Source organism: Balaenoptera acutorostrata, chromosome 7, assembly GCF_949987535.1.
Source record: "Balaenoptera acutorostrata chromosome 7, mBalAcu1.1, whole genome shotgun sequence".
Classification (NCBI taxonomy): domain Eukaryota; kingdom Metazoa; phylum Chordata; class Mammalia; order Artiodactyla; family Balaenopteridae; genus Balaenoptera; species Balaenoptera acutorostrata.
This window is the reverse complement of record NC_080070.1, coordinates 58,383,610-58,411,292: the sequence shown is the minus strand read 5'-3', so window position 1 is coordinate 58,411,292 and position 27,683 is coordinate 58,383,610. Positions and strand designations below refer to the sequence as shown.

Genomic DNA, 27,683 nt, shown 5'->3' with positions numbered 1-27,683 from the left:
GACCAGTGAAATGCCAACATACGTTCTTCCCTACCCAAGTTCTAGGCTCTCTGCAGCCCTCAAAACTCTCAAGCAAAGAACAGATTTTAAACCTTTGGCTTCTTACGAAACACACCAGAAGGTGGAAGAGTAATGGCTTACCAAAAAAAAAAAAAATCATTTCAGAGAGCAAAGTCACTTCAGTAAATTCAGATCTAAGGAAACGAAACTGAAATCAATTCTGCAGGCTTCCTCCTCCCCCACCTTCCAGTTTCGGCACACCCATTACTGAGAAACACTGCCCTTTCTGAGCCGATTAGAGTTCAGATTGAAGGGGAAGCACAGGAGAAACTTTCATAAAAACTGGAGTGAAAAAAGTATTTTTCTCTAACACAGTAGGAAGAAGAAAACACAGACGTTTGAATGTTTCCTGCACCGAAATACATGGTTTTTCCCTCGTTTATGTGGAAGAACTTTGCAAGAAAAATCTGGGTAAGTACAATATCTGTTATTAATAGTATTATTACTCTCTATAGCAGCATTTTATTGACTAGGAAGGAATCTACTTCTCAATTAGAAAATTGAAATATACTCCAAAAATAATATTTTAAGCCTAAAAATATTTTAAGCCTAGACTGTTCATTGCTGTGACAGAGTCTGCTTTATATTAGTTGAAGAAGGAGTCACAACATTCCATAAAAGATGCAGTGGAAAACTAGAGGCACTTTTATTGATGAAATCCCCCAAGGCATTAGGAGCACCTTCAGAAAGAACATATAATGAAAATTTAAAGATGTACTTTACATTAATCAAAGATCCCTTCCACCATCTACTCTAAGGAGTTGCCAGAAAATAAAACTCCCTGATAACTTCTCAGATATTAGTGTCAAATTATATGTATCAGAGACAGACAGACAGACAGACAGAGACAGAGACAGTGATAGAGATGAAGACAGACTACTACAGGAAGTACCTGAAATTATGACAGCTTTCTTATTTCTTCCTAAAAAATCCTGGGTTTACGTCTGATTTCCCCCAAAGTAAGGAACAATGTAATACAAAGAGTTGGGGGAAATACAGTTTAGATTAAAGGCCTGCCCTTCAACTTCCTTTAGAAAAGCTAACAAGCCCTACAGTTAACCCTACAGTTCATAAATATATGTGGGTTTGATCAATCATGTAACAAATTATGTTTCCATTTTTTACGGGGTTGCTAAGAAGCTCAGAACGAAAGTTTCAGGCCAATTCTAGTAAAGTATATAGAACTGAAAAGTTATTTTAGGCACTGACTTTACTCCATAGCTTCACCTTCTTTCCTCTTCTACCCATATTTAGCCTTCTCCCTGATTATGTTTCTGACTTTTTAATTTCTTTCTTCCAGTTTATTAAGATATAACTGACATATCTTATATGTCATATAAGTTTAAGGTGTGCAGCATAATGATTTGACTTACATGCGTCATGAAATGATGACCACAGTGAGTTTAGTGACATCCATCATCTCATGTAGATACAAAATAAAAGAAAAAGAAAACCATATTTTTTCCTTGTGATGAAAACTCTCAGGATTTACTCTCTAAACATCTTTCATATATAACATACAACAATGTTAATTATATTAATCCTGTTGTACATCACATCCCTAGTACTTATTTATCTTGTAACTGGAAGTTTGTACTTTTTGACCACCTTCAAGCCACTTCACCCATCTCCTCTGGTAACCAGAAATCTTATCTCTTTTTCTATGAGTTTGTTTTTGAAGTATAATTAGTTCCTGGTACACAACATAGTGATTCAATATTTCTATACATCACAAAATGATCACCACTGTAAATCTAGTCAGCAAAGATATTACTATTGATATTATTATTGACTATATTCCCCGCACTCTGCATTTCATGCCCAACACATTTATTTTGTAACTGGAAGAAGTTTGTACCTCTTAATCTTCCTAACCTATATCACTCATCCTCCCACCCCTCTCCCATATGGCGACCACCCATTTGTTCTCTGTATATATGACTCTGCTTCTGTTTTCTTTTTTCTGTTCATTTGTTTTGTTTTATAGATGCCACATGTAAGTGAAATCATATGGTATTTGTCCTTCTCTGACTTATTTCACTTAGCATAGTACCCTCTAGGTCTATCCATGTTGTCCCAAATGGCAAGATTTCATTCATTTTTGTGGCTGAGTAATAGTCCATTGTGCGTATGTGTATGTATGTACATACCATATCATCTTTATACATTTATCTATTGATGGACACTTAGGTTGCTTCCATGTCTTAGTTATTGAATATAATGCTGCAATGAACATAGGGGTGATTATCTTTTCAAATTACTGTTTTTGTTTTCTTTGGAAAAATACCCAGAAGTGGAATTGCTAGATAATATGGTAGTTCTATTTTTAATTTTTTAAGGAACCTCCATACTGTTTTTAACAGTGTGTGTACCAATTTACATTCCCACCAGTAGTGTACAAGGGTTCCCTTTTCTCCACATCCTCTTCAACACTTGTTATTTCTTTTTCATAATAGCTGCCCTAATTGGTGTGAGGTGTTATCTCATTGTGGCTTTGATTTGCATTTGCCTGATGATTAGTGATGTTGAGCATCTTTTCATGTCTGTTGGCCATCTGTATGTCTTTGGGAAAATGTCTATTAAGGTCCTCTGCTATTTTTTATTTGGGTTGCTTGTTTTTTGATATTGAGTTGTATGAGTTCTTTGTATATTTTTGATATTAACCCCTTATCATATATGTCATTTGCAAATATCTTCTCGTATTTAGTAGGCAGACTTTTTGTGTTATTGATGGTTTCCTTCACGGTACAAAAGTGTTTTAATCTGATTCTCATTTGTTTATTTTGCTTTTGTTGCACTTGCCTGAGGAGGCATATCCAAAAAAATATTACTAAGACTGAGGTGAAAGAGAGTATTGCCTATGTTTTCTTCTAGGAGTTTTATGGTTTCAGTTCTTTCATTTAAGTCTTTAATACATTTCAAATTTATTTTTATATATGGTGTGAGAAAGTAGTCCAATTTTATTCTTTTGCATGGAGCTGTCCAGTTTTCCCAACACCATTTATTGAAGAGTCTATCTTTTCCCCATTGTATATTCTTGTTTCCTTTGTTGTAGATTAATTGGCCATATAAGCATGGGTTCTTTTCTGGGTTCTCTATTCTGTTCCACTGATCTATATGTCTATTTCTTTGCCAGTACCATACTGTTTTGATTACTGTAGCTTTGTAGTACAGTTTGAAATCAGGGAGCACGATACCGTCAGGTTTGTTCTTCTTTCTCAAGATTGTTTTGGCTATTCGGGGTCTTTCATGGTTCCACACAAATTTAAAAATTATGTGTTCTAGTTTTGTGAAAAATGCCATTGGTATTTTGATAGGGATTGCATTGAATCTGTATATTGCCTTGGGCAGTATGGTCATTTTAAAAATATTAATTCTTTCAATACATGACCACAATATATCTTTCCATCTGTTTTTTTTTTTATCAGTGTCATATAGTTTCCAGTGTACAGGTCTTTTACCTCAGATTTATTCCTAGGTATTTATTATTTTTGATGCAATTGTAAATGGGATTGTTTTCTTAATTTCTCTTTCTGATAGTTCATTGTTAGTGTATAGAAACACAACAGATTTCTGTATATTAATTTTATATCCTGCAACTTTACTGAATTCATTTATTAGTTCTAATAGTTTTTTGGTGGCATTTTAGGATCTTCTATATGTAGTATTATGTTATCTGCAAACAAGGACAGTTTTACTTCTTCCTATCCAATTTGGATGGCTTTTATTTTTTTTCTTGTCTAACTGCTGTCACTAGGACTTCCAATACTATGTTAAATAAAAGTAGCAAGAGTGGGCATCTTTGTCTTGTTCCTGATCTTAGAGGAAATGCTTTCAGCTTTTCACTACTGAGTATGATGTTGACTGTAGGTTTGTCATATATGGCTTTTATTATGTTGAGGTATGTTCCCTCTATACCCACTATGTTGAGAGTTTTTATCATAAATCAATTGTCAAAAGCTTTTTCTGAATGTATTGAGTTGATTGTATCATTTTTATTCATAAATTTGTTAATGTGGTCTATCACATTGATTTACAGATATTGAACCATTCTTTCATCACTGGGATAAATCCCACTTAATCATGGTGTATGATCCTTTCAATATATTAGTGAATTTGCTTTGCTAATATTTTATTGAGGATTTTTGCATCTATGTTCCTTGGTAATATGGGCCTGTAGTTTTTCTTTTGTTGTGGTATCTCCCTGATTTGTTATCAGGGTGATGCTGGCCTCATAATTCAGAAGCATTCCTTCCTCATCAATTTTTTGGAAGAGTTTGAGAAAGATAGGCATTAACTCTTCTCTAAATGTTTGATAGAAGTCACCTGTGAAGCCGTCTGGTCCTGGGCTTTTGTTGTAAGGGTTTTTTTTTTATTACTGATTCAATTTCATTACTGGTAATCAGTCTGTCCATATTTTTTCATTTCTTCCTGATTCAGTCTTGGGAGATGGTATGTTTCTAGGAATTTATACATTTCTTCTAGGTTGTTCATTTTATTGGCATATAATTGTAGTAATCTCTTATGTGGTATGTTTCTAGGAATTTATACATTTCTTCTAGGTTGTTCATTTTATTGGCATATAATTGTAGTAATCTGTTATGATCTTTTATATTTCTGTGCTGTTGGTTGTAACTTCTCCTTTTTCATTCTGATTTTATATATTTGAGTTATCTTTTATTCTTTACAATGGTGTGTTAGTTTTACAATGGTGTGTTTTACAATCTTTTATTCTTGATGAGTCTGGCTAAAGGTTTATCTATTTTGTTTATCTTTTCAAAGAACCAGCTCCTAGCTTTATTGATCTTTTCTATTGTTTTTTTAGTCTCTATTTCATTTATTTCTGCTCTGATCTTAATGATTTTTTCCTTCTATTAACTTTGGGTTTTGTTTTTTCTTTTTCTAGTTCCTTTAGGTGTAAGGTCATGTAGTTCATTTGAGACTTTCCTTGTTTCCTGATGTAGGCTTGTATTCTATAAACTTCCCTCTTAGAACTGCATTTGCTGCATCCCATAGATTTTGGGTTGTTGAGTTTCCATTTTAATTTGTCTCCAGGTATTTTTTATTTCCTCTTTGATTTCTTCAGTGATCCATTGGATGTTTAGGAGCATAGTGTTTACCTACCACCTGTTTGTGTTTCTGCAGTTTTTGTCTTGTAGTTGATTTCTAGTCTCAGAGTGTTGTAGTCAACAAGATGATTGACATGATTTCAGTCTTCTTAAATTTATGGAGACTTGTTTTGTGGCATGGCATGTGATCTATCCTTGATAATGTTTTATGTGCACTTGAAAGGAATGTGTATTCTGCTGCTATAGGATGAAATGTTATATATATATATAAAGTCCACCTCACCTAGCGTGTTGTTTAAGACCAGTGTTTCTTTATTGATAGTCTGTCTGGATAATGCATCCATTGATATAAGTGGGATGTTAAAGTCCCATACTATTATTGTGTTAGTATCAATTTCTTTATGTTTGTTAATATTTGCTGTATGTATTTACGTGCTCCTGTGTTGGGTGCATATATATTTGCAACTGTTATATCTTCTTGTTGGATTGATCCCTTTATCTTTATATAATGTTCTTTTTTGTCTTTTCTTACAGTCTTTCTTTTAATGTCTATTTTGTCTGATATAAGTATTGCTACTCCAGCTTTTTTTTGTTTCTATTTCCATGGAATACCATTTTCCTCCCCCTCACTTTCAGTCTGCCCATCCCCCTTCCCCACTCCAGCACCTGGTAACCACTGTTCTCTGATTTCAACTTTGGGTTTGGTGGGGGGCGGCAGGGGGGAGTTGTTTTTTAGATTCCACATATAAATGAGATCATACGGTATTTGTCTTTCTCTTTCTGGCTTATTTCACTTAGCATAATATCCTTCAGTTTCATCTATGTTGTCACAAATGGAAGGATTTCCTTCTTTCTCGTGGCTGAATAATGTGTGTATGTGTGTGTGTGTGTGTATCACACTTCCTTATCCACTCATCCATTGACAGAGAGACACTTAGGTTGTTTCTTTATCTTGGCTATTGTAAATAATGCTACAATAAACATGGGAGTGTATCTCTCGTCAAGATACCTATTTCATTTCCTTCTGACATATAGTCAGAAGTGAGATTGCTGAATCATGTAGTAGTTCTGTTTTTAAGTTTTTGAGGAATCTCCATACAGTTTTCCATAATGACTGTACCAATTTACATCCCCAGTAACAGTCTACAAGGGTTCCCTTTTCTCCATATCCTCACCAACTCTTGTTATCAGTTTTATTTGGGATAATCACCTTCTAACAAGTGTGAGGTGATAATCTCATTTTGGTTTTAATTTGTATTTTCCTGATGATCAGTGATGTTAAACACTTTTTCCTATATCTGTTGGCCATTTGTATGTCTTCTTTTGAGAAATGTCTATCCAGGTCCTTTGCTTATTTTTCAAATAAGGTTATTTGTTTTCTTGCTATTGAGTAGTTTGAGATCCGTGTGTATTTTAGATGTTAACTCCTTATTAGATATGGTTTGCCAATATTTTCTCTCATTCCATAGGTTGCCTTTTCATTTTGTGGATTGTTTCTTTTGCTGTGCAGAAGCTTTTTAGTTTGATGCAGTCCCATTTATCTATGTTTTCTTTTACTGCATGTGCTTTTGGGGTCATATCCAAATTCATTGCTCAGACCAATGTCAAGAAGCTTTTTCTCTATGTTTTCATCTATAGTTTTTTGGTTTCAGGTCTTAGATTTAAGTCTTTAATCAATTTTGAGTGGATTTTTGTATATGGAGTGAAATAAGGGTCCAATTTCATTCTTTTGTTTATGGAAAATCAGTTTTCCCCAAATTATCTAAAGAGACTGTCCTTTTCCCATAGTGTTTTCTTAACACCTTTGTTGAAGATCAATTGATCATTATCCTGTGGATTTATTTCTGGACTTTCTATTCTGTTCCATTGGTCTATATGTCTGTTTTTATGCCAGTACTATGCTGTTTGAACTATAGCTTTATAGTATATTTTGAAATAAGGTAGTGTGATGCCTCCAACTTTGTTTTTTCTACTCAAGATTGCTTTGTTTATTCATGGTCTTTTGTAGTTCCATATGAATTTTATGCCTATTTTTTCTATTTCTGTGAAAAGTGTCATTGGAATTTTGATAGATATTGCATTGAATCTCTAAATTGATTTGGGTAGTATGGGCATTTTAATAATATTCTTCCAATGCATGAACACAGGATACCTTTCCACTTATTTGTATCTTCTTCAATTTCTTTCATCAATGTTTTATAGTGTTCAGTGTACAGATCTTTCTCCTACTTGTTTAAATATATTCCTGAGCAGTTTTTATGCTACTGTTAAGTGAGACCATTTTCTTAATTTTTTTTTTCAGATAGTTTACTGTTAGTGTATAGAAATGCAACTTTTTTTTTTTTTTTTTTTTTTTTTTTTTTAATGATGGGTTGTTTTTTTTTTGTTGTTTTTTGTTTTTTAATTAATTAATTATTTATTTATTTTTGGGTGTGTTGGGTCTTCGTTTCTGTGCGAGGGCTTTCTCTAGTTGTGGCAAGCGGGGGCCACTCTTCATCGCGGTGCGCGAGCCTCTCACTATCGCGGCCTCTCTTGTTGCGGAGCACAGGCTCCAGACGCGCAGGCTCAGTAATTGTGGCTCACGGGCCTAATTGCTCCACGGCACGTGGGATCTTCCCAGACCAAGGCTCAAACCCGTGTCCCTCGCATTGGCAGGCAGATTCTCAACCATTGCGCCACCAGGGAAGCCCCGAAATGCAACTTTTTAATATTGATTTTGTATCTTGTACCTTTACCTAATTTGTTGATTAGTTCTAACGGTTTTTGTTTTTTTTTTTTTTGGTGGTGGTGTCTAAGGTTTTATGTGTATAATATCATTACAAACAGACAATTTTACTTCCTTCTTTTCCTTTTTGGAGGGCTTTTATTTCTTTTTCTGCTAATTGATCTGGCTAGAACTTTTAGTTTTTTATAGAATAAAAGTTGTGGGAGTGGGAATCCTTGTCTTGTTCTTGATCTGAGAGGAAAAGCATTCAGCTTTTCACTACTGAGTATGATGCTAGCTGTGAGCTTGTCATATATGGCCTTTATTGTTTAGGTATATTACTTCTGTACCTAATTTGTTCAGGGTTTTTGTCATGTAATAGTGTTGAATTTCATCAAATACTTTTTCTGGATCTATTGAGATGATCATATGATTTTTATCCTTCATTCTTTTAATGTGGTATATCACATTTATTGATTTGTATATGTCAAACAATCCTAGCATCCCAGAGATGAATCACATTTAATTATGGTATATGATCTTTATAATCCTTATAATGTTCTGTTGAACTTGGTTTGCTAGTATTTTGTTGAAGATTCTTGCATTTATGTTCATCAGTGATATTGGTCTGTAACTTTCTTTTTGTTGTACTGTCCTTATCTGGCCTTGGTATCAAGGTTATGCTGGCCTCATAAAATGTGCTTGTAAGTGTTCCCTCCTCTTCTATTTTTTGGAAGAGTTTGAGAAGGACTCACATTAATTCTTCTTTAAATATTTGGCAGAATTCACTGGTGAAGTCATGAGGTCCAAGGCTTTTCCATCTTGGGAGGTTTCAGTTACTGATTCAGCCTCCTTACTCGTTATTGGTCTGTTCAGATTCTTTATTCATGATTCAGTCTTGGTAGTGTGTATATTTCTAGGAATTTATTTCTTCTAGACTGTCCAGTTTGGGGACATATAAATGTTCATAGCACTATCTTATGATCCTTTGCATTTCTGTGGTATCAGTTGTAACATCTCTCTTTCATTTATAATTTTATTTATTTGAGTCTCCTCTCTTTGTTTCTTAATCTAGCTAAAGGTTCATTAATTTTGTTTACTTTACAAAAAACAGCTCTTAGTGGTAAGAGAAGATGGATGCCTTGGTCATTAATTTGGCTGGTCTCCTTTTCTCTCTGCAGTATTATTTCCTTCATGCTATTTTTAAGAAACTTGGTATCAATGGGAAGGTCTTCTCTTGAAGAAGGTGGAGTAGAAGGACCCTAAGCTCATCTCGTCTCAAGAGCACACCCAAATCACAACAATCCGCAGAAAAACCATCATTGAAAAAGACCGAAACCTACCAGCAAAGATCCTCTACGACTAAAGATATGAAGAACCACAACAAGACTGGTAGGAGGGGAGAACTAGTGATATAATCAAACCCCATTCCCCCCAGGTAGGTGACCCACAAACTGGAGAATAATTATATTACAGAGGTTCTCCCACAGGAGTGAGAGTTCTGAGCCCCATGTCAGGCACCGCAGCCCGGGGGGTCTGGCACCAGGAAGAGGTGACCTTTTCTATTGTTTTTCTAGTTTCTATTTAATTTACTTCTGCTCTGATTTTATTATTTCATTCCTTCTGTGAACTTTAGGTTGAGTTTGTTCTTGAGGTGTAACATTAGGTTGCTTATATGAGATTTTTCTTTTTTCTTAAAGTAGACATTTATCACTATTAACTTCTGTCTTAGAACTGTTCTGCATTTCTTAAATTACGGTATGTTGTGTTTCCATTTTTAACTGTCTCAAGATATTTTTTGATATCCCTTTTGATTTTTTCTTTGACCTGTTGGTTGGTCAGAAGTGTGTCATTTAACTTACACATATTTATGAATTTTCCAATTTTCCTTCTATTATTGATTTCTCATTTTATATCATTGTGGTCAGAAAAGACATTTGATATGATTTCAAGCTTCTTAAATTTGTTAAGACTTCTTTTGTGGGCTAATATATGGTCTATCCTGGAAAATGTTCCATGTGCACTTTGAAAGAATGTGTACTCTGTTGCTACTAGGTGGACTGTACTGAATGTGTCTGCTAGGTCTATTTGATCTATGGTGTTGTTTAGGTCTGCTGTTTCCTTGTTGAATTTCTGTCTGAATGACCTATCCATTGTTAAAACTGGGATATTGAAGTCACCTACTCTTATTGTATATGTCTATGTCTCCCATTAGTTCTGCTAATATCTGCTATATTTTTAGGTACACTGAAGTACCTAAATTTGGGTGCATTATATATTTACAATTGTATATCATCTTGATGAATTGACCCCTTTATCATTATGTAGTAACCTTCTTTGTTACTTTTGACAATTTTTGACTTAAAGTCTATCTTGTCTAATTATAATCACTCCTGCTGTCTTTTGGTTACCATTTGCATGGAATATGTTTTTCCATCCCGTCACTTTCAGTGCATGTGTGTCCTTAAATCTAAAATGAGTCTCTTGTAGTCAGCATATTACTGTTGGAACTGATTTTTTTAATCCATTCAGCCACATTGTATCTTTTGATTGGATAATTTAATCCTTTTACATTTAAAGTAATTATTGATAGGTAAGGATTTACTATTGCCATATTGTTCATTGTTTTCTGGTTGTTTTATAATTCCTTCATTTTCCTTTCTTCCTTTCTTGCTGTCTTCCTTTGTGATATGATGACCTTTTGTAGTGGTATGCTTTGATTCCTTTCTCTTTATTGTTTGTATATCTACTACAGGTTTTTTATTTGTGGTTACCATGAAGTTTACATTATTCATCTTATAGATATAACAGTCTATTTTACGTTTATAACAACTTAAATTCAACCACATACGAAAACTCCACACTTTAACTTAACTTCTCCTTTCACATTTTATGTTATTAATGTCACAGTTTACATCTTTTATATATGTTGTATCCATTAACACATTATTTTACCTATAGTTATTTTTAATACTTTTGTCTTTTACTTTTTTTTTAAAGATTTTTTTTAATGTGGACCATTTTTAAAGTCTTTATTAAATTTGTTACAATATTGCTTCCATTTTATGTTTTGGTTTTTTGGTCACAAGGCATGTGGAATCTTAGCTCCCCAACCAGAGATTGAACCCACACCCTCTGCATTGGAAGGTGAAGTCTTTAACCACTGGACCGCCAGGGAAGTCCCTATCTTTTACTTTTATACCAGAGTTAAGAGTGATTTATCTACCACCATTACAGTATTAGAGTGTTCTGAGTTTGACTGTATTCTCACCTTCACTATGTTTCATACTTTCATATTCTTTTCATGTTGTCAGCATACTTTTGTTACAACTCAAAGACCTCCCTTTAGCATTTCTTGTAAGACAGGTCTAGTGGTGAAGAACTCTACAACTTTTTTGTTTGTTTGTTTGTTTGTTTTGGTCTTGGAAAGTCCTTATCTCTCCTTCATTTCTGAAGGACAACTTGTAAGGTTCTTAAGTATTCACGGTTGACAGTTTCAGCACTTTGAATATATCATCCCACTCTCTATTGACCTATAAGGTTTCTGCTGAGGAATCTGTTGATAGTCTTATGGAGGTTCCTTTGTATGTGGGAATTTTTTTCTCTTGCTGCATTTAAAATTCTTTGTCTTTGATTTTAGGTAGTTTTATTATTATGTGTCTTAGAGGAGATCTTTTTGTTTTGAAACTTTTGGGGCACCTATGAGCTTCAGGAACTTGGATGCCCAAATCTCTCCCCACATTTGGGAAATTCACAGCCATATCTATAAATAAGCCTTCTGCCCTTTTCTTCCTCTCTTCTCCTTGAACTCCAACAATAGTAGATTTTACTGTCAGTGGTATCCCATAGTTCACATAGGCTTTCTTCACTCTTTTTCATTCTTTTTTCTTTTTTGCTCCTCTGAATGGAGAAATTCAAATGTATTGTCATCAAGTTCACTAATTCTTTTGCTTGGATGAGTCTGCTTTCGAAGCTTTCTGTTGAATTCATCAATTCATTCACTGTGTTCTGCAATGCTGGGATTTCTGTTTGTTCATTTATATGTTTTTAATGGTTTCTATTTCTTTGCTGAACCTCTCATTTTGTTCATGCATTGTTTTACTAATTTTGTTTAACTGTATATCTGTGTTTTCTTGTAGTTCACAGACTTTCTTTATGAAGATTATTCTGAATAATTTGTCAGGTAGTTCATAGATCTTCATTTCTTTAGGGTCATTTATTGGAGCTTTATTAGTTTCCTTTGATGGTGTCATGTTTCATTGATTATTGGTAATTCTTCTGGCCTTGCATGTTTCATTGATTATTCATAATTCTTCTGGCCTTGCATTATTGTCTGTACATTTGAAGAAGTAGGAACCTCTTTCGGTCTTTACAGACTGGACTTGGGCCAGAAAAGCCCTTCACCAGTCAGCTTGTCCAGAGATTGTGGGTGAATTGTCTGGTAGATTCTGAGGATGGGCTTGAGCCTCAGGTGGGAAGGTCTGGTGCCTGGGTCAGTGGCTGGGCTGGACTAGTGCTTGGGTCTACAGAGGTAGGCTGGCATTTGGGTCCATGGGGTGGACCTGGCCCCTGAAGTGCTGGTGGTGGGCCTGGATTCTGATGCCACAGGAGTTGGCCTATAGCCTTGGGGTACAGGTGCTGTCCTGAAGGTTGGGTCCGTGAGGTGTAGCCTGACACTGGGGCTGGCCATGTGCCTGGGTCCTCGGGAGCCAACCTGGAGGCTGGGGCAAGCCAGGAACCTGAGTCTATAGGAATCAATCTGGAGTCTGTGTCCATGGAACCCAGCCCAGCACCAGGGCAGGCAAAGAGCCTGGGTCCATGGGAGCTGGCCTTGCACTGGAGTGAGGCAGGAGCCTGGATCTTCAGGAGACTGCTTTGAGCCTGGGGCCTCAGGGACTGGATTGGCAATGGGGCGAGGCAGGAGCCTTGGTCCATGGGAGCTCACCTGAAGGCTGGGTTTGCAGAGGCTTTGCTAGTAGGGTAATACCAGCTTCGTAAAATGAATTGGGAAGCATTCCCTCTTTTACTGTGTTCTAGAAGAGATTATATAAAATCAGCATTAATTCTTTAAATGTTTGGTAGAATTCTTCCAAAGACAGTGAATCTGTCTTGGCCTGGAAAAGTTTCGTTGTAGGGAGATCTTTAAAATTAAAAATCCAGTTTTCTTTAAAGTATGGGACTATTCAAATCATCTGTTTCATACTGAATGGACTGTGGAAGTTTGTTTTTTGAGGAATTGTTCTATTTCATTTGAGTTGTCAAATTTGTGTGTGTGAAGTTATTCATACTACTCCCTTGTTCCCTTTTTTTGTTTTTTAACATCTTTATTGGAGTATAATTCCTTGTTCTTCTCTTTTTTATTCTTTGTCAGTTTTGCTAGAGTTTTGTTGATTTTACTGATCTTTCAAGGAAGCAGATTTTTTTTTTTTAACTTATTTATTTATTTATTTTTGGCTGTGTTGGGTCTTCGTTTCTGCGCGAGGGCTTTCTCTAGTTGCGGCAAGCGGGGGCCACTCTTCATCGCGGTGCGCGGGCCTCTCACTATCGCGGCCTCTCTTGTTGCGGAGCATAGGCTCCAGACGCGCAGGCTCAGTAATTGTGGCTCACGGGCCTAGTTGCTCCGCGGCATGTGGGATCTTCCCAGACCAGGGCGCGAACCCGTATTCCCTGCATTGGCAGGCAGATTCTCAACCACTGCGCCACCAGGGAAGCCCCAAGGAAGCAGATTTTGTTTCATTGATTTTCTCCATTGTTTTCTGTTTTCAATTTAATTGATTTCTGCTCTTATCTTTATTATTTCTTTCCTTCTGCTTACTTTGGGTTATTTTACTTTTCTTTTTCAAGGTTTTCTAAGTTTTTGAAGTAAGATCTTAGATTATTAATTTGAGACTTTTCTTCTCTAATGTATACATTTATTGCAACAGTTTTTTCAATACTGCTTTAACCATGTACTACAAATTTTGGTATGTTGTATTTTCATTTTCATTCACTGCAATGTATTTTTTTTATTTCACTTGAGACTTTTCTTTGGCCCATGAATTATTTAGGAGTGTTGTTTTAGTGTTTAGTGAGTTTCCTCTTATCTTTCTGTTATCAGTTCCTAATAAGATTCCATTGTGGTTGGCAAACATATTCTGTATGATTTCAATTATTTTAAACTTGTTGAAGTTTGTTTTATCATTTAGGTTATGGTCTATTTTGGGCACTTAAAGAGAAAGATTTTCTGCTGTTGTTGAATAGAGTGTTCTATAAATGTGGTTTGGTACCTGTTGGTTGATGGTGTTGAGTTCTTCTGTAACCTCACTAACATTCTGTCTAATTTTTCTTTCAATTATAGAGAGAAAGGTGTCAAAATATCCAGCTATAAATGTGGATTTGTCTAAAACTGAAAAGTTCTGTCAGTATTTGTTTCAAACATTTTGAAACTTTCTTGTTTGGCACACACACTTTTAGGATTGTTATGTCATCTTATTGAATTGAACATTTTATCATTATGTAATATGCCTTTGTCTCTGGTAATTTTCTTTTCTCTGAAGTCTACTTTATCTGACACTAACATAACCATTCCTGTCTTTATTGATTAATATTTGTATTATATATATTTATCCATACTTTTCTTTTCAACCTATTTATATCATTATATTTTCAAGTGAGCATCTTATAGACAGGATATAGTTGGGTCATGTTCTTAATCCACTTTACCAATTCTGTCTTTTAACTTCTGTATTTAGGCCATTTATATTTAATGTAATTATTTATATGTTAGGACTTATATTTTTCAATTTTCTATCTTATTTTCCTGATGTCCTGAGGGTTACTTGAAAGTTTTTTTACAATTCCACTTTTATCTACAGTGTTTTTGAGTGTGTCACTTTGTATGGCTTTTTTATTGATTGCTCTAGATGTTTCATTATACATACATAACTTATGACAGTCCAATAGTGGTTTTTTCTTCTTTTTGAATTTTTTTTTTGAATTTTTTATTTATGGCTGTGTTGGGTCTTCGTTTCTGTGCGAGGGTTTTCTCTAGTTGAGGCAAGTGGGGGCCACTCTTCATCGCGGTGTGTGGGCCTCTCACTATCATGGCCTCTCTTGTTGCGCAGCACAGGCTCCAGACACGCAGGCTCAGTAATTGTGGCTCATGGGCCTAGTTACTCCGCGGCATGTGGGATCTTCCCAAACCAGGGCTCGAACCCGTGTCCCCTGCATTGGCAGGCAGATTTTCAACCACTGCGCCACGAGGGAAGCCCCCAATAGTGTTTTTTTTACCAGTTTGAGTGAAGCATAGAAATCTTACTTCCCTTCATATCCTTTTACCCTATCCACATATAATGGTCTTAAATATTTTCACTACATACATTTAGAACCACATCAGTCAGTGCTTCAAAAATCAAACGTAATTTTGAAAACCAGAGAGGAGAAGTCTATTATATTTACCAATATTTTTGCTTACTGTGTTCTTTTATCTTCCTAATGTATCAGGGTTCCTTCTCTTATTATTTTCTTTCTGTTTAGAAAACTTCCTTTAACCATTCTCTTAAGGTAGGTTGTGTAGGTTGCATCATTTTACATTCCCACCAGTAGTGCACAAGGGTTCCTCCAATTTCTCCACATCATCCTTGCTAATACTTGTTATTTTCTGGGGTTTTTTAACATAGTAGTCATCACAGTAGATGTGAAATGATATATCACTCACTATGTTTTAGGTTTGTATTTCTCTAATGATTAGTGATGTTGAACATCAATTTATATGTTTGTTGGTCATTTGTATATCATCTTTGGAGAAATGTCTAAATCCTTTGCTCACTTTTAATCAGGTTTTTTTTTTGTCGTTGAGTTGCAGGAGTTTTTTTAAATATATTTTAGATATTAACCCCTTATCAGATCTATGATTTGAAAATATTGCAAATATTTTCTCACATTCCATAAGTTGCCTTTTCATTCTGTTCATTATGTCCTTCAATGCATAGTTTCTAAGTTTGATATAGTCCCACAAAAGGGGCTTACTGGAGGGTGGGACGGAGGGAGATAAAAAAAAAAAGAGAGAGAGAAAAAAAAAGGGGGCTTACTTTAAAAATTAGTGCACTTAAAGCAATTTCCCACCTCTACTCTTTTCTCTCTCCCCAGTTTATTTTAAATTTGAGCTTCTTAATCTCTACAGGCCAAATAACTGAAAGAAATTTCACCTCGTTCACTTTTTTTAGAAGGCATTAAATCTCCATGGTTTCTGATTGTCATAGTATTGTAAGAGAGTAAAATTTCCATCAGTTGTGCATATCTTTGCCTATTTTTGTATTAATGTAGCTGTAAGGTATACCTTTTATTCACTTAATATGAATGCAGGAGTTACTAACCAAAAAATAATAGCTTTAACATTGGACCATTGCTTTGGCAGCTTTATGTCTGGACAGGAAGATAGATCCTAACCTTGATTTTGTATGTACCACTGGTAGGTAATATTCCTTTGTATTATTTCATTGAAATGTGCCTATATAGTCTATTTTCCACTATTCTCCAGGCTTACCTTCTCTGTTGATTTGATTTCTCCCATGGTGATTTTATAGGAATGGCTCACATTATTTGAGCCATTTTTGGATTGTACTTAAAGCTGACTATTATTATCTGGATTCTATTGTGTTTTTTTCTAACCATTGCTATATTTCTGCAACCCAGATTGCCAATGATTTTTCCAAATAGTAGTCTTTCAATCTGCATACCAAATAGTAATGCCATTTGTTACTGCCCAAGAATTAGCTATTACCAAATATTATGTGAAAATTTACATGGATATAATAGTAGCCCCCAAGTTCACTACCCAGCAAGCTATCCCAGAAGTCATGGAACAGAATGGCTCACAGATCAATTTAAGGTATTTGAGGCACATCTTTATTAAATCAACTAAAATACACAACAAAAAGCAGGGGGAAAGAGATGGGTAACACACTTTGGATAAGGTACAAGAGGGGTGGAAGCATCTCATTACCTGACTTATACAAGTTCATATATCCTCTCTCTCCCTCTCTGCAGTATCAGCATTCTCCACTGATTGTGTGATTTTGAGAACCAGAGTTGAGGTCTTTCCAGGGGGGATCAACAGATACAAGACACCTCTGTGTCAGTGACATACACTTGCTCCAATCAGAGAGATGCAGAGGGGCATATGTGCCTGACCACAGCTCTAACTCATCAGTTAGCCTGATAAGCTACTCTGGATTTTATTTATGTCTTTTAATTAGAGTATACAAAGGATCAGAATGGGTGTCAACAGTAGGTGGCCCAGTTAAGATGTCAAAAATATAAAGTGCTTCAAGTGTGCCTCATGAATATTTAATACCTACTTGGCCCTTCTTTCTCTTCCTAACTATGTTTAACGCTCATATGCTTTATTTACTTTATCTATGTCTATTATAACATGTTTCACAAACTACTTGCTTCTATACCTTGTTTCATATATCCTCCTCATATCATAATCCTTCTCTCTTTAGTTTCATATAGCCTCCTTTGTTTTTCTTATTTTCTATAGCAGAATTGAATATTTATAAACAATAGAGCTAACACACATTATAGAAAACAACCATTAAGAAGAATGAAACATCTCTCTCTCTATATATATATTGACTGGAAGCATCCCCAAGATACAGTTAGTGAATAAAGCAAGGCAAAGAGAATTGAGTATAGTATGTTGCCATTTGAATGGGAAAAAAGTGTTTATGCATTTGTATTTGGTAGTATTTCTCTGAAAGGATATAGAAGAAACTGATAATGGTAATTTCCTCTCAGGAGGGTAATTAAGTGGAATGTATATCCTTTTGAGCTTTTTCAGTTTTATAAGACATGTACATATTATCTATTGAAAAATTAACTGATTATTTTTAAAATTTACTTATAAAAATACTAAATAATTTTTCTTTTTCTATACATAGGTATCAGAATGGCAGCACAACTTAACTTACCAGATAATACAGATGAATGGACAAAAGAGGATGTAAATCGGTGGTTAGAAAGTCATAAAATTGACCAAAAACACAGGGAAATTTTGACTGCACAAGATGTGAATGGCGCAAACTTGAAGTACTTAACTAAAGATCACCTTGTTGCTATGGGCATAACATTTGGACCAGCTATCCAAATAGAACATCTCTTCAAAGAGTTGCTGGAAACATCCTCTGGAGATCCTTTTCAGACAAGTAAGAGGGGGAAAGGCAGTAAAAATGTTCCTAAAAAACAGGAGAAAAATGGAGAAACTTCAAAGCAAAAACAAAAGGAGAAAGAGAAATCAGACATGGTTAATGACTCTACAATGAGTACAGTTACTAAAGGTTCTAAGTCACTAAAAAATGAATTCATGAACAATGAAATAGATGACACAAAGAAAGAGCAGCCATCCATAGAACCGACATGTGTATCATACCCTTTTGATGAATTCAGTGATCCATATCGTTACAAATTAAATTTTAATCTACAGCCTGAAACAGGACCACTCAATCTCATTGATCCAATACATGAATTCAAAGGCTTCACGAATACAGAAACAGCCACAGAAGAGGATGTTAAGATGAAATTTAGCAATGAGGTTTTCCGGTTTGCTTCAGCTTGTATGAATTCACGTACCAATGGCACCATTCATTTTGGAGTCAAGGACAAACCCCATGGAAAAATTGTTGGCGTGGAAGTCACCACTGTCACCAAGGAAGCCCTCATTGACCACTTCAATCTGATGATCCACCAATATTTTGAAGACCATCAGGTCCAAAAAGCAAAGAATTGCATTCGAGAGCCAAGATTTGTAGAAGTTTTAATGCCAAATAGTACTCCATCTGACAGATTTGTTATTGAAGTGGATGTTGTTCCAAAACATTCTGAATGTGAACATGATTATTTCCAGATTAAAATGCAAAATTGCAGCAAGAAGACATGGACACAAAGTCCAAAATTCTCAGTCTTTGTGCGAGATGGGGCCAGTTCTAAGGACATCATGAAAAATAATGCATATTTCACATCATTTAAATTAGATTTAAAAAGACTGGCAGAATCTAGGAAAGAAGCAGAAGAAAAATGCAGAGTGAAAACAAATAAAAAAGAGAGTGAGGGACCAAAGCTTGTTAAACTGTTGACAGGAAATCAGGATTTGTTAGATAATTCCTACTATGAATGGTACATTCTTGTAATAAATAAGTGCCATCCGACTCAAATAAAACACTTAGATTTCCTAAAGGAAATTAAATGGTTTGCTGTGTTGGAGTTTGATCCTGAATCTGTGAGCAAGGGTGTGGTCAAAGCTTACAAAGAAACCCGAGTAGCAAACCTTCACTTCCCAAGTTTATATGTGGAAGGGAAAACCACTAACGAGAAGATTACTAGTCTGAATCTTTATCAACAACTCAGCTGGATTTTCTGCAATGGCAGGTTAGACCTTGACAGTGAAAAATATAAACCCTTAGATCCAAGTTCCTGGCAAAGAGAAAAAGCGTCTGAAGTCAGGAAACTGATTTCATTTCTTACACGTGAAGACATAATGCCAAGAGGGAAGTTTTTGGTGGTATTTCTATTACTCTCCTCTGTGGATGACCCAAGAGACCCCCTCATTGAGACCTTCTGTGCTTTCTACCAAGATCTCAAAGGAATGGAAAATATATTGTGTATTTGCACACATTCACGCATATGTCAGGGATGGAAAGATCTACTTGAAGCAAGATTAACAAAACAGCAAGATGAATTATCAAGCCAATGTGTTTCTACTTTAAGTCTTGAAGAGATAAATGGAACTATTCTTAAGCTAAAATCTGTGACTCAATCTTCAAAGAGATTTTTACCATCTATTGGTTCATCTACTGTCCTTCTGAAAAAAGAAGAAGATATCATGTCTGCTCTGGAAATTCTCTGTGAAAATGAATGTGAAGGTACACTCTTAGAGAAGGACAAAAAAAAATTACTTGAATTCAAAGCATCAAAAGAGGAAGACTTCTATCGAGGTGGCAAAGTATCATGGTGGAACTTCTACTTTTCTTCTGAAAACTATTCTTCCCCTTTTGTCAAAAGGGATAAATATGAAGGACTTGAAGAAATGATTCAAAACTGGGCAGATTCTTCTAAGCCAACATGTGTCAAAATTATTCATCTGTTTCATCATCCAGGCTGTGGTGGGACTACCTTGGCCATGCATGTTCTCTGGGAACTAAGGAAGAAATTCAGATGTGCTGTGCTGAAAAACAAGAGAGTGGATTTTTCTGAAATTGGAGAACAAGTGACTAATTTAATAACCTATGGGACAACAAATAATCAGGAATACTTACCTGTACTACTGCTTGTTGATGATTTTGAAGAACAAGATAATGTCTATCTTCTGCAGGCCTCTATTCAAACAGCTGTAGCTAATAGGTATATTCGATATGAGAGGCCTCTAGTGATCATCCTAAATTGCTGGAGATCACAGCATCCTGAAAAAAGTGCAAAGATCTCAGACAGTATTGCCCTAATACAACAACTATCTTCCAAAGAACAGAGAGCTTTTGAGCTTAAACTGAAAGAAATTGAAGAGCAACATAAAAACTTTAAAGATTTTTATTCCTTCATGATTATGAAAACCAACTTTGATAAAAAGTACATAGAAAATGTGGTCAGGAATATTTTGAAAGGACAAAATATTTCCACCAAGGAAGCAAAGCTCTTTTCTTTTCTGGCTCTTCTTAATTCATATGTGCCTGATACCACCATTTCACTATCACAGTGTGAAAAGTTCTTAGGAATCACAAACAAGAAAGCTTTCTGGGGAACAGAAAAGCTTGAAGACAAGATGGGCACCTACTCTACAATTCTAATAAAAACAGAGGTGGTAGAATGTGGGAACTACTGTGGAGTACGCATTATTCACCCTCTGATTGCCATTCGCTCACTGGAAGAATTGAAGATAAGCTATGACTTAGATAAAAGTCAAATTATGCTGGATATGCTAACAGAAAATGTGTTCTATGAAACTGGTATAGGAAAAAGCAAATTTTTAGAAGATATGCAAACACTGCTGCTCACAAGACAGCGCAATGAACATGAAGGTGAAACAGGAACTTGGTTTTCCCCATTCATTGAAGCATTACATACAGATGAAGGGAACGTGGCAGTTAAAAATGTATTACTTGAAGGTATTCATCGGTTCAACCCAAATGCATTCATTTGCCAAGCCTTGACAAGACATTTCTACATTAAAGAGAAGGACTTTAACAGTGCTCTTTATTGGGCAAATAAAGCAAAAAAGATAGAACCTGACAATTCTTATATCTCAGATACACTGGGTCAAGTGTACAAAAGTAAAATTAGATGGTGGATAGAGGATAATGGAAGAAACAGGATCATTTCAGTTGATGATCTATCTGATCTTTTGGATTCAGCAGTGCATGCCTCAAATGCATTCAAAGAATCTCAACAGCAAAGTGAGGATAGAGAGTATGAAGCAAAGGAAAGGTTTTACCAGAAGTCGAAAAGGCGGTATGATACCTACAATATAGCCGGGTATCAAGGGGAGATAGAAGTTGGGCTCTACACAATCCAGATTCTCCAGCTCCTTCCTTTTTTTGACAATAAAAGTGAACTATCTAAAAGAGATATGATCAATTTTATATCAGGAAGTAATGATATTCCTGGAGATCCAAGCCATGAATTTAAAGTAGTCCTCAAGAACTTTATTCCTTATCTAACCAATTTGAAATTTTCTTTGAAAAAGTCCTTTGATTTTTTTGATGATTACTTTGTCCTTCTAAAACCCAGGAACAATATTAAGCAAAATGCAGAGGCCAAAACTCGGAGAAAGGTGGCTGGATATTTTAAGAAGTATGCAGATATATTCGGTCCCTCAGAGGAATTACAGAACAAAGATCTTGGACCAAAGCTTAGTTTGCCACTTCAAGTAGAGCTGTATCGGAGAAGCCTAGAAGTTCTAAAAGCAGACAAGTTTTCTGGGCTCTTGGAATATCTTATCAAAACTCAAGAAGATGCTATACGCACCATGGAAGATATAATGAACAAATATACTTTTCTCTTTGAGCAATGCAGTGTCAGAATCCTGCCAAGGGAAAAGCAAAATTTCATCTTGGCCAACATCATTCTCTACTGTATTAAACCTACCTCCAAAATAGTGAAGCCAATTAAAACACTGAAAGATCAGCTTCGAGAAGTCTTGCAACAAGTAGGAATGACTTGTCGATATTCAGAACCTTATTTCCTAGCTTCCCTGTTATTCTGGCCAGGAAACCAACAACTAGATCAAGATTCTAAACAAATGGAAAAGTATGCTTGGTCGCTGGAAAATTCTTTCAGGGGGCAATATAAGCATATGTATCGTACAAAGCAACCAATTGCATATTTCTTTCTTGGGAAAGGTAACAATATGAACAGACTTGTTCACAAAGGAAAAATCGATCAATGTTTTAGAAAGACAGCTGATATTAATTCCTTGTGGCAGAGTGGAGATGTATGGAAGGAGGAAAAAGTCCGAGAACTTTTGCTTCGGTTAAAGGGAAGAGCTGAAAATAATTGTGTATACATAGAATATGGAATCAATGAAAAAATCACAATACCCATCACACCTGCTTTTTTTGGTCAACTTAGAAGTGGTAGAAGCATAGAAAAAGTATCTTTTTACCTGGGGTTTTCCTTTGGAGGCCCACTTGCTTATGACATTGAGGCTATTTAAGAGTTTGATCTTCTCCCTCCAGGAATGTGGACACAAAAGCACTTAATTTTTTTAGACCCAAGATCTATACTTTAAATTGGCAAATTTATAGATACAGCCTCTGACTTTTCAGCCCTGTACATACAATATTTATATTTCCTCTTAAGCATGTTGTGAGTCCCAAATAGACTGTGGTGGAAAAGGAAGGAATGAGAGATGTGGAAACTATCAAATATCTACCCTGGCTTGGACAACACCATCGAGGGCAAAATAAGGAGCTATGGATGGAATTAGGAGCGGTGAATGTAATCATTCAGCCACACAGAACCCCACCACTTCCCTCAATTAACCAACCAAGGCATGGATTGAGGAAGACTGTCTACTTTCTTCTTAAATGTGAAAATTTTTCAGAATTGAAAAACAATAGTTACGGTACCAAGACATTACAATTATCTGGGAAACCGTTTCACAAAAATAGGTGAAAACTCTCAACATCAACATTTATTCCTACCAGGCAGACCAGAAAGGTACCATGTACTTGGCACTGAAGGGTCTTTCAAAGGAGAGGACCAACCAGTTCTCTGAAGGTCATACCCATAGAGGTCTGCAGATCTTACCAAAGTAAGTAGGCTGGAGAATTAGGCTTCCTTTTCATGCAGTAGCAGGCAGTTGAGCAAAAATGAATTTCGTTTCTACAGCTGATAAGCTCATAGACCTCCAAACAAACAAAACTACACCAAAATTCCAAAGCTAATGAATAAAAAGGACTCTTGTGAAAAGACTAATGAGTCCCCAATCCAGGGGATCCCAGTGTTCTAGCATGTATACATATAACCTCTGCACAACCAGTGAGAGGTAATCAAAATGTAATTTTTCCTAATAAAATTATGGATATGGGAAATCATCAGTGGTTGCTAAAACTGATAAAAAGCTGATAAAGAACTATAACAGATGAATCAAACTGTCCTGAATCCTGATCAATATTAACATTGCTGAGAGAGAACCAGACATCATGGGCCTGGAAGTCCTGTAGGAGTGCACACAACACCTGTGAGACAGTCTCACCAAATAATTGAAACTGAATCTGATCAAGCCTCTGGATCTTACTTCCAATTTAAAGGAAATACAGACATTGGATATGCTTCAAAGTAATTCTGTGTATGGGGTATGGGGATGGTGAAAGGAGAGTAGATGGGCAGTATAGTTGCAACAAGATTCGACAGGAGTTAACAATTGCTGCATTATGAGGACATGGGAGTTCATCAGACTCTTCTCTCTTCTTTGGACTGTGCTTTTGAAGTTTTCTGTTATAAAATATTTATAAAACAAAACAAACAAGAAATGCTATTTGTTTTGTCTTTACAATCCCATTCAAATTTTTTCACTGGAGGAGGTTTTTCCTTTGCTCCTGCATGAAATTTCAGCTTCATAACTTACCAATTCACTCTTGGCATAAAAAAATCCTCTGCTCAAGTACAGTCTCAATTTAGAGAGGAGAATGTCCAGTTGCATTTTTTTTTTCTGGGGCCACTTCCCACTCTGCTCCAGGTTTCGTTCTACTCTAAAGAGAACGGTCTCTGTTGGAGTCCTCTTACCTTCCCAGGTGATCCTTTAGAACTCAAATTAAACCAGCTTAGGCAGATGCTCTCTCCCCCGTGATCTACCTGGGGTGCATGAGAAACACTCATGGATGTTTGTTCTACCATTGGTAGGGAGTGCAGCTAACATCCAATCTTGGGAACAACATGCCCCATAAAGTCAAGAGGACGCATCAAGCACTTCACATGGTCCTCTTGAAGCCCCCCTCTCTCTAGGCTCAGGATGAGGTTCTCGTGGTGGTTGGGAGAACTTTCACCAAAAGAACCTCTTCATAAACCGTCTCTTCCTCAGTGCCAGCAGTGGGCAAACTACAGCTCGTGGACCAAATGCAGCCTGTCTTTTACTTTTAAATACAGTTTTATTGGAACACAGCCACACTCATTTGTGTAAGTATTGGCTTTGGCTGCTTTTGCATTGCAACAGAGTTGAGTAGTTGCAACAGAGACCATACAGCCCACAAACCTAAAATATTTACCATCTGGCTCTTTACAGAAAAAGGGTGCCAACCCCTGCTCTATGCTGTCAGTGCTTTTATGTCTTTATTGTAGGTCAGTTGTCTAATTGTTTCTTGGACATTTACTTGGAAAATATACATTTTGGTGTATCACCTAACTTTGGTATCTGATTTCTATCATTTTAGGGCCAAAGTTAAAATTTAACAACATTTTGTCTCACTGAATCTGTTTTTCACAGATAAATCTGATTATTCTTCAGGCAGGGGTGCTGTCTGTATACCTTACTTGTCCACCCTCAGAAAGTCAGAGCCCCAGGCCAGCCCCATGCTACTGCCTCTCCCTGTTTTGGAATTGGGAGGTGGCCCTGCCAGTGCATCTCTCCCTTGCAAGAAACTCTAGACCATCTCTGGAGAGCAAATGGCTATGATGGGGTGGGGTGGGATGGGGGCTCGTAATGATGTGCCAACACATCTGCTTTTTAGGCTGCTATTTACTGAGGTGGCTTTGGTGGACCCTCCCTTGCAGCTGCAGTAACTCATGGGTCCTTATCGAGGTGGTGGTCTTGGGGTAGAATCCCTCTTTTATTTTACCACTTGATTTAAAACATTTATTTTTGACTAGGCCTGTGGCTTCCATTAGCAATATGTTTCCTTTCCCTAATATGCAAATACTGGCTTTATTTGCTCAGTTTTGTGAGTGCTTTGGAATTTAGATGATTGTATAACTTAAGAAGATCACGATCACTTTTTTATCTTGCTCAAAATAATAATGATGATAATCATCATCATCATCATCATTCAGGCCCACTTTACCAAGGAACAGCAGAGTAATAAATGTGTCAGTTTTTCTTCTGCAAATAAAACATAGCTTGAATTACGCTGGATAAATTTGACAAGCACATTGATTTATCATAATTCTCTTTATTTAGCTTTATATTTTCCTTAGGTCCATGGAATTTGGTCTTGAAAAATAGAAATTTGGAATGTAAGATTTAAATATTAATAATTTACTATTCATAAGCCAGCAGTTCTCAGCTGAACAGAATTCCCCGAGAGGTCTTTCCAAATTGCCTGTTCTGTCTCCCAATTCAGATAGAGCCTACCTAGAGTGAGAAGGCATCGGATATTTTTTTTAACTTGAGAATAATTGATTAGGTCATTGTGATACAAAAGTTTCCCAACTCAGTGTTCAAAAGGAAATGTTAATCAACACTCAAAACAAACGGTGACCAGAACAAATGAGCTTTGGAAACTGCATGGGATTCTGCTTCTGGCTATTTGGAATGTGGATTAGCAAAGAAAACTCTCAGAAAGTAATCCCAAAGGGAAGTTCACTTATTGAATAGACTAAGTTATTTCTCTTAAAATTTTTTATTTTCTCACTTATTTTTATATTTCTTGCTCCTCCAAAGGTCTTCCTGCTGCACAACTTAAAACATACTAGAAAAGAGTTCATATGCACTGAAATATTTATAGATTTTTCACCTTCTCTACTGTCAAGAAGCCCAGCTCTAATTAAAGTATGTGTACTATAATTCTCTGTTCTTTTCTGTATTTTTAAAACTTAAATATGTATATATACCATCATCATAACGTTGTAGACGAGTTTCCAATTCCAAGGCAGGCTTTATAGCCTGAGAGTCCTATGTCACCACTGAATACATTCCAAGTAAGTAAAATATTGCATCTTCTTTCATTAGTGGAAGGAGACAATTGTTCAGTTTGAAATCCAGAAATTTACCCTTTAGGGAAATGCTATCATCATCTCATCCTTGTTGCCAAAAATATAGTTTAAGCCCATATTTTAGTGATTTACTTAAGATGTGTGTCACTTGGCTAGGGCAAGGTACCCAGATATTTGGTCACCCACATATTATATCAAACAGCCATCTAGATGTTGCTGTGAAGGTAATTTTTTTAAATAAATAAATTTATTTATTTATTTATTTACTTACTTATTTATTTACTTACTTACTTATTTATTTATTTATTTATTTATTTTTGGCTGCGTTGGGTCTTTGTTGCTGCATGTGGGCTTTCTCTAGTTGTGGCAGGCGGGGGCCACTCCTCATTGCGATGTGTGGGCTTCTCACTGCGGTGGCTTCTCTTGTTGCGGAGCATGGGCTCTAGGCGCACGGGCCTCAGTAGCTGTGGCACATGGGCTCAGTAGTTGTGGCACATGGGCTTAGTTGCTCTGCAGCATGTGGGATCTCCCCCAGACCAGGGATCGAACCTGTGTCCCCTGCATTGGCAGGTGGATTCTTAACCACTGTGCCATCAGGGAAGTCCCAAAGGTATTTTTTTTAAAGATAATGTTAACATTTAAATCAGCAGACTTCGAGTAAAGCAGCTTGCCCTCCATAATGTAGGTGAGCCTCATCCAATCAGTTGAAGATCTTAAGAGAGAAAAGACTGAAGTCTTCCAAGGAAGAAGAAATTCTAGAGAAGTTGCCTTCAGACTCCAGCTGCGACATACACACACACACACACACAATATGTGAGTGTGGAGTGTGTGTGTATACATCTCTCTCTATATATACATCCTATTAGTTCTGTTTCTCTGGAGAACTGATTATCACAGTCCTTAAACCAAAAATCAGCCATCAGGAGTCTCAGATATCCCAGAAACCAGCCTGCCTTAGTATTCTTGCTTTGATAAATCATTGGCTGCAAGAAGCCCATGGAATTTGCCTTGGTGCAAATGCAGGAATGGATTTCAAAGCCCAGCAGCAAAGGCCCTTGGTCAGTTAAGCTCCCTATGGTTAGAGATCTGCAAAGTGCATTCCCATGGCTATCACAAACACCAAACTCAAATAAAACAAAATTAAAGCAGTTCCAAGTCCTAGATAAAAACAGATCCCATTTACTAAACTAAGACAATCTGATTTCTGAATGTCTACCCAAAGAGGTTTCCAAATATAAATATCTGTAGAGAAAGCTCCAAGTGAGCTAAGTGTTTAAAAATAATTTAGCATTAATTCAAAATCATGATACAGAAAAAAAAAAAAGCATTATAGCTAGTTTATTGGATAAGAAAGAAGTTGATCTGCACATAGTTCAGATTCACTGGCCCATGGTAATGACTAGATATAGGATGAGAGGGATCATATAAAACAAGGAAAATTAGCCATTCAC

At 36.2% G+C, this 27,683-nt stretch overlaps 1 protein-coding gene across 3 annotated transcripts; it reads left to right on the top strand.

Moving 5' to 3' along the window:
- On the top strand, positions 1-26,061 carry LOC103010374 (sterile alpha motif domain-containing protein 9). 3 transcript variants are annotated; one of them, XM_007195769.3, is made up of 3 exons: positions 1-471; positions 9,015-9,225; positions 17,757-26,061. In XM_007195769.3, exons 2-3 carry the CDS (start codon positions 9,204-9,206, stop codon positions 22,514-22,516), a joined length of 4,782 nt encoding a protein of 1,593 aa, XP_007195831.2. In that variant the 5' UTR covers positions 1-471; positions 9,015-9,203; the 3' UTR covers positions 22,517-26,061. The 3 variants fall into 3 exon arrangements, with proteins under 3 accessions (XP_007195831.2, XP_007195832.2, XP_007195833.2); XM_007195770.3 differs by having other exon boundaries at positions 9,015-9,271; XM_007195771.3 differs by lacking the exon at positions 9,015-9,225.
- The last annotated feature ends 1,622 nt before the right edge of the window (positions 26,062-27,683 follow it).